This window comes from Lates calcarifer, linkage group LG21, assembly GCF_001640805.2.
Source record: "Lates calcarifer isolate ASB-BC8 linkage group LG21, TLL_Latcal_v3, whole genome shotgun sequence".
Taxonomy (NCBI): Eukaryota; Metazoa; Chordata; class Actinopteri; family Centropomidae; genus Lates; species Lates calcarifer.
In genome coordinates, this window is record NC_066853.1 from 6,236,558 (window position 1) to 6,250,109 (window position 13,552).

Consider the following 13,552-nt stretch of genomic DNA (forward strand, 5'->3'; position numbering starts at 1 on the left):
TTTTAGTAATTCTTTCTTTGTCTCTCTGTGTGTTTGTTTGCGTGTGTACTATGGGTCTGTTTAATGTGAGCACAACATCTTTAAACTGATGCCACACTTAAAATTTGCTTTGGGATGTAATGTAATGATCTCCAGATCAGTCAGAGATACTGTGAGCTGCCCTTAGGGTTTCTGTGTGTACATCCTCTCAGGAGTTCTCCTGAGAGCACTGAAGCGACAGATAGGAGCTTTTGGCCAGAGGATCACAATCACTATGGGCAAGGCTCAGTGAGTCAGTCCAATAAGTGAATTCAACTGGACAAATTAGCTAAAGCTGGACTTGCACAGAAACAATCCCTACTTTGTTCAAATCAATTAATCTTTTTCTTCTTGTGAAGATCCAGGAAACCAATTTCTTTAATTATCTTAATTGTATTTTTTTCCAAGTGACCAAAACCAAACCCAGGTGTGGAAAGACAGACACTGGAAAGACACTGGAGAGAATCGCTGCTTTCACTGGTAAAGATTTATTGTACAATTCTGTCTGGAAAAAAAGCCGAAGCAGCAGTGTCAGGCATGCAAAAGGTGCAACAGGCAAATATAGACTCCATAAGAATACCAGTTTAACTGTTGATAAAATACAGCATTAATTAATAGTGATATAAAAACAAGGGAAAAAGGAAGGGAATACAGAAAATCTGTCATTCAGTGTATCAGTAGTCCTCTCAGACATGACGTGTTACAGTAGCAGTTGTAAAAAATAAATATTGACCTTATATCAAAAATCACATAAAATTTAAAAAAAAAATGAAAACAACAAAACAAATCTAATCTTTCCTATTATTCTTTACACAAGGCTGATATTAATCAATAATGCTCAAAAATGCTTTTTATACATTCAGAAACTTTAATACTTGAGTCAATCATATTCACGTACACACAGTCTGTGTGTGACTATTGAAATCTACAGCAGTTTTCATCCCAATATCTGCTCTCAAAACTGTGAATATACTGTAATCTCATTGTGCTTTAAAGAGATGTGAGAAGTCACAGCTCAGTATTCTCCAATCTGAGACAAACAAATGAATGAATGAAGATAGATAGATAGATAGATAGATAGATAGATAGATAGATAGATAGATAGATAGATAATATATCCTCCAGTCTACTTATGCAGCTGCCTACAAATGCAATTAATTAAGAGGAAATTACTCAAAAACAATAGCTTGTTTGGCTAAAGATATCCCCAGATGGCCCCAGAGGCTTGGAATCAAGGCCAACTTGGCAGCACGACAGCAGACAATGTTCACATTGTTACTTTTAGAAAACTTTGACATTCATATGATCAGACATTCACTTCAAACACCAAGAAATCAACACTGTGCAACTAAAGGGGTAAAGTTACTAATTTACAGTAGAGTGTATGGCAGAGGACATGAATTTTACTGAATTATAAGAGTGGCAGTAGATTTACCATTTGCTTTCCAGCCACTACAGTCAAATAATATGTGTGTATAGTATACAGTTAAGGTGACAGTTTGTGAATAGCAGTTTCTAACAGCAACTAAACCTGACACTAGATCAAATGTTACCACTTATCCCTTGTGGGTTGTGAGGGATCATCAAAGTCAGTAATATTCATCCTCTGACGACAACGAATGTCCATCCAATATATTTTGAGATATTTCAATTAGACTGGCAAATCAGCATTGCTATGCCTGGAGCCAGCCGTGTATGTAGGTCATTATTCTAAAATAAAAGGGGGAATCATGTGATGGAAAGGCAGGATGTAAACAATATTATGCGTAAGCAGATGCAGGTCAGCTCTGCTGCGTAAAGGGCGGCGGCACAGCTAAAAGTACAAACACTGGTAACCTGACACAGCAGGAAAAGCAGTGTTATGACTAACTTTTAGCATAGCTAACAGGGTTTTAGCTTTAGGACAAACTATGACCACAGATAATGTGCTGTCACACGAGTTAAGATTAAGACAACCTTAGGCATTTTTCAAAAATTCCAAACACTGCATTTTCTATATATATATATATGTAACCAAAAGCATTTGATGACAAAAAAGGAGAGCTATGTATTCATCTGTGGGCAAACACACACCTCAGATGTGGATCCAGATAAGGAGCAAAATCAGACATTGGGCCAAAGAATTGATTTGCCATGGCTGACCGTGAACATTTGTCTGGTGCTGGCAGTTCTGAGCTTAACTGGGTCAAGACATTTTGTCATCTGCACTGTGGTTAGTGAGTAACATAAGGGAGGTATAGTGCTCTGCACAGGCATTGCCATAGGCTGATTTTTCAGGTGGAAAGTTGTATAGATGTGAGTTAGTGGAGAGGAGGAAATCGGGATCAGGAAATCTGAGGAAGAATTGGAGCTCTATTTTTTTTAACAGTAAGACCCCCACGTCCACATCATCCAAAGACCACCAAAAACACAAGTTTCAAAGTCTAACCTTTGGAAAAGGTCTGTTTTACAATGAGAGATCACCTTCAGTCTCTGGCTATCCAAACACAACCTTTAACTGAATCATCTTAAATCAAAATGACTGAACTGGCACAGTCTCTAATACCACAAGGAAACCACTAATTTACTTCAGTGTTTTCTTAGAAATCTGTGGTCTAAACTCCACTATTAAGCAACAATTGGGCTGACAGGACTCCTCATAAAACATGGAGTGAATTGCTGCAGACGTTTCTCATTCGGGAAAGCCAAAAATAGCCCAGTCTATACAGCACTGAGATTGCAAAAGAAAAGAAAGCTGACCATTGCACAGATTCTTAAGGGGCTTGTTTGTAAAAGAGCAGAAAGAGAAAAAATATTTTCTTTGAATGTGTTGGATGAAACATTTCGATTCTAAAGTAACGCAACTCAAGCTGTCGCCTACTGACTTTGGGGGAAAAAAGTTTTGTTAGTGATGAAAAATACAGTATAAGTAAAAAATACAGAAGATACATGATACAAAATTATTTAAAAAACACTGGCTTAAATATGTACATCCATATTACACAAAAAACAATATGCATATTAAAGGGATAATTAAACATTTTAGGAAATGTGCCAGAAGATTTTGAAACTTTCTTTGTACTGATTTGCGATCTTCTCATCTAACTCTTGGCAGGAAAGTGAATAGACATATTTCTTGAAATGTTGAACTATTCCTTTAAAGACTATGTCTACAATCACACACACGCACACACACACACGCACACACACACGCACACACACACACACAATTCCAGTATTGAATGTCCTTCCCATCTGCTGTCCATTAGGCTCCTCTTCATCCTTCCTGCTCTCAAGAGCGACTGTTCAGTCTCATTATTGCTACAAGTCTTTATGAGGTCTGTTAAGTCTTTATTGCTAAATACTAGTCTGGACTCAAACACATCTCAATCATCACGTATCATTAAATCCAGAAATCCCAAGTTTCTGTAGGTGCTGGTTTTGATTGGTTGCTGAAGCTCACAGCAGTCTCCGGGTTCAAGCAGTACAAGTTCAGATTTTCATACTGAATGATCCAGTCAGTCTTTAACACTTATTTAATGTAACATTCATTATAAGTACTAATGATGGTCCACAGATGTATATATGTCTCATCATAAACAGGTCCATGGTGGTAACATTAAGTATATTAAATATGTAACCATAATTCATATAATGAGTCTTTTATTGCTGGCCGAATAAGTCATATTTCTATAAAAATACTGCATAACGAGTCATTTTGATTGATTTTGAAAGGTGCTCCATCATCTGAGATTGAAGATAGTGTACCGCCAAATGCAGATATGAAGTTATAGTGCTACTGAAGTTCTACTGGCAGTGTGTATGTATATACCGGCAGTATATATGTGTGTTATTTTCCTCAGGGTTATCACAGTCTCCATATTTTCCTTTTAACAGCTCTGGTTGGTTGTTTATGAATGCTTAAAAAATGCCCCACAACTAGAAACAAAAACCTCACACAGCGAAAGTTTGGCTGCATATGTGTGAGTTCGCTTCTCTATCTGTGTTGGTGGTCTCACAGGTAGGTGGTGGCCTCCCTGTTCTCCCTCTCCCTGGCCTGAGCCACGGCCACATTGATGCACTGCAGCCACTCCTCTGCGTGTTTCTCATCCTGAGCTTTCAGCACATACGTCTTACTGTCAGTGAAGATCTCAAAGGCCCGGGGCAGACCCCGATCCCGACGCTTCTTGGCTACAACCTATGGAAAGAAAGGGGGAGAAGATGATGATTGTAGTTGCTGTCATTTTTGAGATTCATGTCATTACATACAGTGTCCAGCTGTAATATAAGCCTATCCATAGTATTTAGGGATGTGATCTGTTTTGGGAGCAGGAGATGATGACTATATAACTCCTCACCTTGACACTTTGCACCTTGCTCAGCTCAATAGGGATGTCATCCAGCTCATCCTTCTGGGGAGGACACACAACAGAGAAGTAAAGAATTCAGTCAAACATGAGAACAAATGAGAACATCAGATGGAAATTCATGTTCAAGCAGCCATTATACCATATAATTTATGGGTGTTTGTGGGTCATCTGGAGCTGTACAATCTGTGCCCACTGAGTTAACGTAGGCTTAAGAAAAGAGATCTTAATAAGAAAAACTGTATGTCGGGGTGGAAAACGTATTCAAATCTGCAGACACATAAAGATGAGGTGGAGCAAATTTGAACTATTTTTTGGGTAGTTTATCCTATAAAAATATATCATCATCCATAACAAGACTCTCATCTTTTATTTTTGTAAATCTGTAAAATAACTAACTACAGCTGTTAAATAAACATAATGCAGTAAAATGTAGTGGAGTTTAAGTATAAAGTAGCATAAAAATGAATTGCTCAAGCAAAGTACAAGTACCTCACAGTGTTACTTAAGTAAACAAATTTACATACTTGCATTTCACCATTGTTGGTATAATGTTAAACATTACAAAGTATTTAAGTGCAATCGAAAGATACCCCCTTGTGGCTGAGCCTAACCCATGAATCAGTAGTACAACTCTTTTACTTCATTCTATAATATTACATAAGTCAGCAACAGTCCAGTCATAAACACTGCATTTATCCTGACAGGGAGATATTATATTGCTACAAGTTTTCTCCATGGTTGATTTTTGCAGTGTGATGTGTTTTTTGTCATATAAGTGTAATAAGAAATCAGTCTCCAGCCAAGTTAAACAGCTCTTTGTGCTTTTTAAGTGTATGAATATCCCTTGTTACGTCCTATTTCCAGCACCACAACACTGTGTCATAGTGCTGTTTCCAGTATGTTCTACCTCAGAACAAACCATTTACAGGATGAACAATTAGACTTTATTGTTCTGCTGCTTCTCCAGAGCAGAGCTGAATGGTTTTGTTTCCTGCCCTGGAGAAGCAGGGCAGGAAACAAAACCCTTCAGCTCTGCTGAACATCACATCTGTGTTTTACCTCACTAAGAGTGATTTTCACTGTGAGTGTTTTTAAATGTGGTGAGGTGTGGTTGTGGGTGTACTGCACCACAGCTGTGTCTTTTTACCCCATGGTTAGTTAGTGATGTGGTTGTAACCACATAACCAGAGCTAGCTGCAAGACTCAAGGCAACTGCCCACATCCTTTCTGTGGTGTGTGGGTGTGAGTGAATGTGTGTGTGTGTTAAAAAGCACTGAATTGGAGTCGACATGTTCACAGTTTTACCTCCCGGCTAGCTGTGCTGAGGGTCTGAGTCAGAGGCCTCATCCATGTCAGTGGATCAATGAACTGATTCAAATGAACATCTGATTAATTTTAACCAAATAGTGAAACATTTTTATCTTATCTATAAAATAAACTACTGACACACCGTATCATCTCAGAATACTTCATTCAAATGCCACTCACTAACTTTTTCACATCTTTGTGAATTGTACTACAGATTTATTTAGTATTACTAGTCTTTTGTACTTTTAGTGCATCTGACAGTTTGCAGTTTAAGAGACAGTGGTGACAGTTATGAAGGAGGACTGGAGGATCCTGTGCATTGGGAACAATACTCTAGTATCTAGAGAGATTGGTGTATTTGTTGAGACAGCAAAAATATTTGCATTCACATTATTATGCCATTATATTATCATTCATTCTTGTACTCTCACAAAAAATTGGGCAGTGGACAGTTTCTTTTTTGCTTACTGGCATTGACACGCACAGCAGAACAACAGCACTTGGCTGCTGAACAGACCATTTTCTGTTCTGTCAAAATCACATTATTGTTTTTATGATATGCGATGATGAGATGAGCCTGTAAACACATGACCTTTAAAAAGTAACCTAGATAAGGTGTATACATGCTTGTTCTCTAGCTAATATCCACATATCTCAGCTGGGGTGTTCTAAGTTGCAGCAACAACATATAGACACACTGACTCTGACAGTAACTAGGGGGCTCATCAACTCATGGTGTGTTGATTTTAGCAACGACTTAAATTAACAGATTGATTATTTATTTATTATTTTGTTAATCCATCTGACAGTTTTCTGCCCCTTATCTGGGTCCAGGCATGGATGGAATATGAGCCCTCAATGAGCCCCGAACCCCTCATACACAGGACTTCCAGACACCTTTGTGTGTTTTTGTGGCTGTATTGAGTGTCTTTGTGGTCAATGTGCCTCTCTTTGTTGTTATTTAAGACTTTAAATAACTTTAAGACACTTATGCCTGTCTTTGTAATCTTTTAACTTTTGACACTAGGGCTTGTTGCTTGTTTTCTTTAACCTGTATGACTGTGAAAAAAGTACTGAATGGCATTCTCTGTGGTCTTTAATAAAGGTGCAGAAACCCTGTGCATGAGGATATCCCAAACTGAAGCCCAGGCCTGGTGCAGTTTGGCATCACCCTCTGTCTGGACCCAATTAAGGAGAACATGCAGTATTGATAGGAGGGCACACTGTGACTTAGCAAACAACAGATAAAATATGCGCTCTTCTTTTTGAACATATTTTACCCACTTGGTTAGTGCTCCTGGGAATAAATGTTATAACCTTAACACCAGAGTGAGATGCAAGTCTCAGCTCTGTGTGGATTCTGGGAATGTTTCAAACCTTTCTGTGCGGAAGCCACTCGTTCATTTGATATAGGGGAATTAACACATTTTTTTGGTTCTTAATCTCACTCCCAGCTGGGAAAAAGTCTTTCACAACATACCAACCACCTCATGCTGGCAAAGACAAACTGAGCTCCAAGAACAAAGACACAAAATTTTTCCAATTTGTGGCTGTTGCAAAAAAAGAGAGGAATCCATTAGCATTTGGATGGGAGCACAAAGACTATTGTTTGCAGTTAAAAAAAGAAAAGAAGAAAGAGCTAAAACTAAAATCTACTTCTGCATTTCAACCACCAGGGAATATTCCTCTGTGTAGTTTTTGGGAGCTGACTGTATAAACATGACACTGTTTAAAGACCCAGAGGACATTCAATCTCCTGCTGGCTGTGAAAATTATTTTAATTGTAATTAGCTGTTTCACTCTTGTGGGTGATTGCCTTTAACCACGAGACAGGCACGAATACACACAGGTGTAGTCAAATTTCCACATAAATCTGATTTTCAGACTGAAAATGTTTGTCTTTCGTCAGCTGGTTAAAATCAAACTTGACTGTATTTTTTTTTTTTTTGTGAACTTCTTAAGAACTCTGACCTCGACACATTTTCGCACTTTTGTTTCGTGTTTTTGATGAAGCAAACATTTCCTTTGCACAATAATTCTGTATTCGGTGAGCTCAGCCTTTGTTCAGCCTCAGTCAGAAGCAAACACAGGGGAGCTGGAGGAAAAACTGTGTTGTATCAGCCCTGAGGGAAATCTCCTCACCTTTGTTCAGATGAGTCTTTCTTTAACTCATACTGTATGAGGCAGTACCTCCTTCTCTGTGTTTGCTACTTATGCGTAATAATATCTGCTTTGAGTTATAGAGGGTGAGAGTGACTCATGTTGTTGCAGCATCATGCTTTGGCCTTGGGAGTCTCCCAAGAGTCCATACCGGGGCCAAGGCTTCTTACGGTTGGATTCACCGGACACTCCGGAGGGACAGTTGAGCTTATCACGAGATGGGATTTCCACTGTTTCATGCAGAATTTCATCATGTTTCAAATGACACAGAACGGGGAAATATTAATGAGGATTTTATAAGTGAGAGGCCAGGGACTCACACTCTGTGTGCGCGTGCTTGTGTACAAGGTGGCTTCATTTTCATTGGCTACGTACCGATTTGCCTCTCCGGAAGAGTAGCTGGTTTCCTGCCAAGGTGAAGTAGCGGGTTTTCCAGCGCTTGATGAACTTCCAGCGGACCTGCTTCTCCTTCAGCTTCCCCTCGATCAGAGGTTGTCCCTCTTGGTTCACGACTGGAGGGCCACACGAACAACAGACAGAAGCCAAGAAATACAGATAAAAAGAAGAGAGAGAAAGAAAATATATTAGTGCTTTCATGTCACATTACTGCTGGCCATCAACGGATCAACAGATCAACGGAGGGGTCTGTTACTATGATGCGTTTGTGGCCTCATTGTGCCATTGAACAGCACTGTGTTCATGAGCTATGTCGCTAGAAAATCAGGACCGAAAGGTAAACAGTGAGCAAAAAGGTGGTTTGTGAAACATTTGGCTTGGCAACCAACAAGTTGTATTTGTCAATGTGATGAGTTATCCATCTCCAGCAAGTTTCAAGCCTCTGCAAGTTGACTTTTATACCACAGGGCAGGCCAAATCCAGCCCACCAAACAGTTTCATAAGATCCCCTGCATGTTTGAATTTATCATTACATCTGTCTGGTAAACTTCTACTTTTCCATTTTTTCCGATTAAGATTTTTTTCTGCTATTTTCAAGTGATCATTTAATTTTCCAGTGAGAATTTAGCAAGCTGCACCTAATTGTGCAATTTGTCAGCAGAAATACTTGTATGATTTAATGTCTCTTTTTGAAACCAAAAGAAAAGAGGAAAGATGGGTTCAGTAGAGGAAGATAGTTTTTTTTCCAGTACATTAAATGTTAAAATAGTTTAATGTGACTACATCCTGTCTCAATGAGCAACAAGAAAGCCAAAAAAGTCATTCTCAAAGAAAATAATCTCAGTAATATTACTAAAATCTGCGAAGCAATATGACTCACTGCTTTGGAGTGTATATTGTTCAAATTTAGTGGGTTTTTGTATTAAAAAGCACCACAAAGTGTCAAAACACACCGTTCTACAAAATCAGCATCGTGGCTAATAGCCTCTCTGTGAGTTTCAGACCCCTGCCATTAATGGCTGCCTCGAAGATGTGAAGAATGAATTCTGGAAGAATGAATACTGAAAAGATTATGCTATGCTTTAGACATGGGCTGGCAGTAACAAGTATTTCTGCCAGAAACATCCTGAATACATCAACTGTAAAGGTTTGTGAATGCACCAAATCTAGTGAACCCTGCAGGTCTCAGAGGATCACCCAGTCACCCTACTTATCTGAGACTTACATCACTTATTTACTGTAAAACCAACCCCTTAAGTATTCCCATAAAGTTATTTTGTATTTGTTCTTTTTGTTTCCTTAGTTGGTAGTTGAAATGTTTCATAACCCTGACACACTTTGAACTGCATTTGCATGAAATTGTTTTCCGATATGAACAAAGTTGAACTTATCCAGTTCCAGTCAACATTAATGGATTGTTCAGTTCAAATCAACAAAGACATTTTGTCTCACTCGTGTGTGTGATCACATTGAGAACTCCCACATAGTCGAGTCTGGACTGGTCTGATTAGAAACACTCACCCACGTCAACGTCCTGAACTTGGATCAAGTACCGATTTGATTGTGTGTGTTTGTGTGTGTGTGTGTGTATACATGTCAGTGTCTATAATTACATGCATCAAAGTGTTATTTTTTTCTTTTTGTATTTATGTGTATAGGTGCTATGCTTGAATACTAAACATGAAAAAATCGATCAAATCCATTTTCAATATGATTGCAGATTAATTTCCCATCAGCATGTGAATCTATGAGACTGCAGTAACTGATTACTTGAGCAGTTGTTTCATCACCAATGTGACGCCCGTGCATACGCGTGTGTGTGTGTGTGTGTGTGTACTCTAACCGTTTTGGAGAGCGAACTTCCCAGGACAAACCAGACAGAGCCACTCTTTGTATCCATGATGACTTAAACAGTTGAGAGATTGGTGCAATTTGATAAGAGCGTGTGTGAATGTGTGGGCACGCTGTAAAAGATGATTCACAGAGGTACCTAACATCAAACAGGACACACTACTAAAGGTCAACAGAACTTTAGATCAGAGGAGAAGAGGGGAGAGGAGGGGAGAGGCAGATGGTCAACAACATTTTAAAGCATTATAAAGACATTATTACTGGGTCTGGGAACTTTTTATGGCCATTTAATAGTATGTTTTGACATGCAACACACTAAATGATGAATTGCTTAATCAAAAAATTGTATATTAATGAATAATAATGACAATAATCCAAAACTGCAGTCCTAAACATGACACAGCTCAACATAACAGAGAATATGCAGGGCTATAACAGAAAGAACGATAGAATGATAGATATAAATATCCGGGGTCAGCACATCCAAATTTAATCTAACTTTATCCAAATACAATGGAAGTGAAGGAAATTCTCTAAGTGGTGCTCACAACATTGAAAAAAAAAAAAAAAATGACAATAAAAAAAACAGTAACATGTTTTTCCACAATCTCAACAACTCACAGAACACTGCTAAAAGTTGTGTCCTCAAGGATTTAAATTTTTTTTTTTTTTTTAATGAATTGGCCCTTTAATTTTAAGGTGATAGTTGTAGTGCTGTTTTGAGTTTGTATGTTTTCTACATATTACTGATGATTCACCAGGATGCCAAACATCTGAGTAAAACATTTGCAGTCTTTCTAAATGATCAGTCTGTGTGTCTTAGAGCGAAACATTCAGACTTCCTGTCAGCCTGTTTATAGAGCAACACTGCTCATTTACAACTGCACACACTCCCACTACTTTATCTGCATCATCTAACAAATATTTCAGTTTTTTGGGTGCAGAAATAAACTTGTCAGGCGCATAAATCACTGTCCCCCGTGCCATCACTTTGCTTTGATGTAGACACCTGGTGAGTGATCTCTGGATCTGTTGTCTGCCTGAGGCACGGGCTATAGTTCACGACCCCTCGTTCGAGACACACTGACGTCAAACAATGAGACGAGGATGCATAACACAGACATGCACACACTGAGTCACAAACAAACATTGAGGATGTCCGTGTAAGCAGGGAAAGGAAACGCTGAATTCTTGTGTCCAAATCAAATCAGAACGAGAACTGCATATGGTCAATCATCATGTGTCCTCAGTGCGTTTCTGCTGCATTCACACCTGTGTTTATTGCTGTCCACATGTGATCATCTGACCCAGACATACAGTATTTTAGTGCTAAATCTAAATTTTAGTGCAAATGGATCTTGAGCTACATTCATAAGAAGAAGTAAGTCAATTACCTGCATTCATAAATTTGTCTTAGAATGTAGTAGGCTCTTCATCTAAGTTACAATTACAAGTAACATACAAATAATCATTTTATTGCTCTTGCCCATATTGAATACATCTGAGACAGACTGAGACAACACAGGATTGGAAAAAGAATGTGAACCTCTAAACTAATGACATCAACAAAAGCTAATTGGAGTCGGGAGTTAGCAAACCTGGAGTCCAGTCAGTGAAACCAGACTGGAGGTGTGGGTTAGAGCTACTTTGACAAAAACAAAACAAAACAAAAAACTATTCACAAGAATCGTCTGCTAATGTGAACCACGCATCGCAAAAAAGAGATCTCAGGAGACCTACGATCAAGAACTGTTGATTTGCATGAAGCTGGAAAAGATTACAAAGCCGTCTCAGAGTTTAGATATTCATCAGTCCACAGTTTGACAGTTTAGTTTAGTGGCAATTTAGCTCTGTGGCTACTCACCGTAGAGGTGGTCACCAGACAGAGATGACTCCAGGGGCACAACACAGATGCTCAGTGCAGTAAAAAAAAAAAGAAAAAAAAAGGCCAGAGTGAGAGTCATGAGTTTACCATACGCAAATCATACCTCTCCAAAAGAAACATCACTTTCTGGCTGAAGTTTGCCCAAGAGCACTTTGACACTGAACAGTGCTACTGGAAAAATGTTTTGTAAAATGATGAAACTAAGATTGAATTGTCTGAGAACAGGCAACATTACCTATGGTGAAAAAAGGACACTACATACTGACATGGAAATAGTATTGCACCAGTGAAGTATGGTGAAGGAGCATCATGATTTGGGGCTGCTTTGCTGCCTCTGGGACGGGACAGCTCACTTTTATTGAGGGAGAAAATTAATTCAGTTTATCAAGATATCTTATAGGATAATATCAGGGTTGAGGTTATTGCTGCCAAAGGATGTTCAAGTACATATTAAATCCAAGTTCTCACTTACTGTTTCCACCAACAGTGAATGTTTAATGTATGTATGTCAGCCCTGCGACAGGCTGGAGATCTGTCCAGGGTGAACCCTGCCTCTCCCCCAGTGTCAGCTGGGATTGGCTCGAGCCCAAAAAAGTTTAGGTAGATAGATAATGGATGGATGGACATTGTTTTTGTCTATACTAGTGACTCAGGTGGAGATCAGATCACATTTCATCACCAATGAATGCAGAAAACCAGGCAATTCCAATGGGTTCACTGACATTTTCAGGGCTATAACAGAAAGAATGATAGAATGAGAACTGTGGATTTGGTGCTTCACGGGAGAGATAGGATTTCAAAACTGTGACAAGAGTCAAAACCCAAATCATTACCAGAAACAGCTGTTTGTCCAAACAAGCCTACTTTTACCCTCAGGTCCAAATATGAAAAGACCTTCATGCTTCGTGTTTGTGTTTGTCACTTTGTTTGGCTTTCGTAATATACGACTACATGTGTGTAACAGTTTGTGGTTTGTAGTTTTTGGCATGAGGCTAACAGCAGCAAGATGAGGTGTGAGAAGAGCATGGAGATCTATCCAGAAGACTGAAGACTATACTATACTACTAAGACTATAAACCACAGTTGAGAGTACACTCACTCATCCTCGTTAAATATCAATTATGGGAAAAAATGTGGTTGTAAACAACTTACCCGCCCTCCCCCCTTCCCGTGTTAAATGTCAGGTTTCCCTTTTGAGCGATGGAATTTCATAACTGGAAAAAATGCAGAGTCATTACCAAGAGAAAAACTGCTTCTTGTAACATGCCTAGCTTTGCAAAAACATGTTGCAAAATAGATTTTAAAAAGGAACAGTCAAAGGAAAGTAGACACCTATATTTGGCTTGGTTTGACTGTAAAGAGAATACAACACATGATAACGAACACAGAAGAAGAGAAGCAGCTATAGGATGGATTCATAGCAGAGGAGACTACAAATATGATGCCTATTGTTCGCCAGTATTCTGCCACCTGTAGCTGGTTTCAGTTGTCCACTCTGCTGCTGCTGTGTGTCACAGCATTATCTGTACACACTGTATATATTACAGCTGTTTTGGGATTCTAGCCATATACTAGCTGTCTGAGG

The 13,552-nt window shown here is 38.9% G+C and overlaps 1 protein-coding gene across 1 annotated transcript in view; it reads right to left on the minus strand.

Annotated features, from left to right (window-relative positions):
• Positions 1-483: 483 nt before the first annotated feature.
• veph1 (ventricular zone expressed PH domain-containing 1) overlaps positions 484-13,552 on the minus strand; it is a 76,036-nt gene continuing 62,967 nt past the window's right edge. The window contains exons 13-15 of the mRNA XM_018681179.1: positions 8,211-8,347; positions 4,356-4,409; positions 484-4,195 (exon numbers count right to left, since the gene is read on the minus strand). Of these exons, the coding sequence (XP_018536695.1) occupies positions 4,013-4,195; positions 4,356-4,409; positions 8,211-8,347 (374 nt within the window). The 3' untranslated portion in view covers positions 484-4,012. The remainder of the gene's footprint in view (positions 4,196-4,355; positions 4,410-8,210; positions 8,348-13,552) is intronic.